The sequence below is a fragment of the Gadus macrocephalus genome, chromosome 20, assembly GCF_031168955.1.
Source record: "Gadus macrocephalus chromosome 20, ASM3116895v1".
NCBI lineage: Eukaryota > Metazoa > Chordata > Actinopteri > Gadiformes > Gadidae > Gadus > Gadus macrocephalus.
This window is the reverse complement of record NC_082401.1, coordinates 5,774,088-5,777,665: the sequence shown is the minus strand read 5'-3', so window position 1 is coordinate 5,777,665 and position 3,578 is coordinate 5,774,088. Positions and strand designations below refer to the sequence as shown.

Here is a 3,578-nt window from a genome sequence, read left to right as displayed (position 1 = left end):
GCATGAGGACATGCTTCCCAGAAACAGGGGGGGGGGGGGGGGGGGGGGGAGCCTAATTAATGTACTTTTACTGTAGTCTATACATATTTTATCAATTAGCTTAGGCTGTCAATATGCATCAATAATCCACATTGATATTAACACCTTTTCTTACCAAGTGTAATTGTCTCCTCCCTTGTCTTCTTTCAATTTCATCCTGCGATTGCAGAGATTGCATTTCATTTGTGGCCTTAACAGATGTTTTTTCTGTAGCCATTTGATTAGCTTCAGGCTTCGTTTCTTCGACCTGCGCCTATGAATAAGCTCCAGCAATTTCCTATTCAATCTATTCATCTAGTATTCCAGCACACACACTTATCTGGCACACAGACCAATGTTTCCTCTTACTAATGCGTAATGGAAGGAAGGAGAAGGTAGAGTTTTGGTACAGTCCCGTCAACGGTGGTTGTTCTTCACCCACAAATGTCTCACCAGGAAACAAAAATAACTAAAGTTGGCTAACCAGCAATCAATTAAAAAGTTGTTCAGGAGAACTTTCCATTTTATTTAGCGCATATTTCCATCACATGAAACAATTAAACATGTAACATGAAATACTTTTATTTAAAACCCATTCATAGTTCCTGCAGTGTTGAGCAGAGGGGGACAGCCAATCAGGTGGGCACTTAGATTCATCACACGAGGGAGTCGGAACACAACTGCCAACTTGTTGCAGACATGAGACGTGCTGATATCCGCTCTCGGTCTAAACGTCCAGCGAACACGGTGAGCTCGGCAAGGAATACCCCTGCCGCCGGAGACGAATCGGTTGAGGAGGAAGCAGCGGGAACGTCTTCCACCGGTAAGTTGCAAGGCCAAGCTAATGCACATGAGAGCCGCGGTGGTAAGCTAGCTAACCTGCTGTAAGAGCTAGCTAGCTTGCCATTGACAGCTATTGATAGTTAGCATCCACGTGTTCAGCTGTCTCACGCCTGAGTGTCGTTCCGACAGGCATTAATGTACAGATGTACCACCTAGCTAGTAACCTTAAACTATCAAAACGATTTCCCTTCTTGCTTAATGTGCATATGATTAACCTTCATTATTGGAAATGAGCGGTGTGAACATTTTTATTGAAAAGTTGTATTCTTTCCCCCAAACATTAAGCTAGGACCACAGTCGCTCCTAATGCCCAACTGGCTTCAACGAGAATGTACCATGAGCTGCAGATGGCCAGGCAGAAGTTGGACTGGCAGCAGGAGCTGGTTAAAGACTTGACCAAAGAAAGGGACTTCCTGCTGGAACAACTGGCTATGAGTAAGTCAATTTGCCATATTTGACAATACACTTGCTAACTTGAAACCTTTTCGTGCCAGCCCAAACGTGCCCTCATGGTCTAATACCACGTGTTTATAATCTCTTATGCTAACATAAAGTTATCATTGTGTTGCCGTATGCAGTTATGTAACTGCATTGTAATTCTAGTGTTTATAATACACTGAGTGCAGGTGATTGGTATAACAATTATTATTATTATTTCAGTTGTTTGCATAGCAAATCTGCATATTGCATAATAGTGAATTATATATTATGAATTATTAATATGTAATTGCACAATAGTGAATTATATATTATAAATAATGAATAATTACTATGTATATTGTTAAATATTAAGGATATTGGTACAGGTTGCTATTATGTATATTTATTTTCTGTATTCTGTATTTCTTTATTCTACAGAAAGCCAAACTTTAATTAATAATAACTAATGAATTATGATGTTTTTAATACGGTAAATAATAAAACAAAAAACAGTAACGGGATGATTTTGAACTCAGAAAACTATCTTCCAAAGACCATCACACTTACTAGTGTGCCACGCACATGCCTATATTTTCCACTAATCATCCTCGGTCATTGTCTGTTTTTAGCAGCAAGAAAAAAGGACAAGGGCAGTCCACCCCAGGCGAAGAAGTGCCAGTCGCAGGGAGCCGACTCAACCGACTCGTCCAAGTCGGGGCCTGATTCTTCCGACTCTTCTTCCGAATCTTCTTCCGACTCTTCCTCCGACTCTTCCTCCTCGGATGAGGGACGGAAGAAGAAGAAGAAGAAGAAGAACAGCAGGGGAAAAGGACGGAAGCAGGGGAAAAGGGCAAAGAACCGGAAGGGGCAAGGTGTTTACCAGCGAGGTAATAAGAATATACAGTGGCGGGGGAAAGTGTACACCCACTTTCAAGTGTATCAAGTTTGATAATTGAATTAGTAGTATATGTATGATGTGCGCTGTACTCATTTGACCTTCTCTCATTTGAAGCTAAAGATCCTGAAGAGGTGGTGGCCCGGTACCGCAAGGTGCTGAAAATCTGCAGGAAGGGAAGAACCATGGGGGCAGCCTTCAAAGCTGTGGGGGTCGACCGCAACACCATTGTTGTAAATGCCCCCATGGCAGAGCTGTGCATTGCTGCCCCAGAGGCGTATGCAGAGCTAAAAGAGAGCGCCCCCAAAAAGGAGAAGCTCTCCAGTTTTGCACAGAGGTGCAAGGATGCCATAGACGTGGACGAAAACATTGTTACCCGAATCAAAGAATATAAAGACTCTGGCAAACTTTTGCCAATTACTAAAAAAAACTAGCTGATCCCCTTATTTAAAGTTATGTTGTTGTTGTTGCTGTTGTGTTAGATATTAGATTATTAGAATGCATGTTTAAAGTGAATTTATTGTCAGTGTGGTTTTTTAAATAAATGTTTTACAATTTCACTTCATTCCCTCGATGCTGTGTTGTGTGTTTTTGCCATTGATATGTTTAACAACCTAACGTTTGAGGTCATTTTTGGAGTTGTTGCTGCAGAAGTGTCTTCTAATGGTATGTCCCTCAGTAACAGGCCATTTGTAAATGCTTTTAAAGTATAGACAGTACCAACTTTATATCAACCCATGCAAAACACTTTACTAATGGTAAGTAAATGGTTTCTATAGTATGGTCCTCAGTTACTGGCCATTTGTAAATGCTTATAAAGTATAGACAGTGCCAACTTCATATCAACCCATGCAAAACACTTTACTTATGGTAAGTAAATGGTTTCTATAGTATGTTCCTCAGTTATTGGCCATTTGTAAATGCTTATAAAGTATAGACAGTGTCTACTTTATATCAACCCATGCAAAACACTTTACTAATGATAAGTAAATGCTTTCTAAAAACCTATATTAAGCATAAACTAAGGTGTTACATGTGCTCACATATATTATTTCACTTATGAATTGGACGATAGCTTATGCTTGACAAAGGTTATTCATGATGACCCATAAATGGTGAGCAGACCATCATCACATGCCTTATAAAGGATATTATGAATCATTACTAACTCATTGAAACCTGCTTGCTTAATCATTTGTAAAATGTGAGCAGACCATTATTATATACCTTATTAATGATCTTATAAATAATTAGAAAATGGTTTGAAAAATGTTCATACAAACATGAATACTCGTTTACACATAGCTTGCTAATGTCCTTATAAATGATCTTTTAGATCGTTAGAAAATCATTTGATGCATGTTTGTAAATACATTAATACTCATTTATAAATCCCTAACTA

The 3,578-nt window shown here is 39.2% G+C and overlaps 1 protein-coding gene across 1 annotated transcript; it reads left to right on the top strand.

Moving 5' to 3' along the window:
- The first annotated feature begins 599 nt into the window (after window positions 1-599).
- LOC132448887 (coiled-coil domain-containing protein 106-like) lies at window positions 600-2,888 on the top strand. Its single transcript, XM_060040435.1, has 4 exons — window positions 600-841; window positions 1,147-1,296; window positions 1,911-2,168; window positions 2,294-2,888. Exons 1-4 carry the CDS (start codon window positions 718-720, stop codon window positions 2,608-2,610), a joined length of 849 nt encoding a protein of 282 aa, XP_059896418.1. The 5' UTR covers window positions 600-717; the 3' UTR covers window positions 2,611-2,888.
- Window positions 2,889-3,578: the final 690 nt, after the last annotated feature.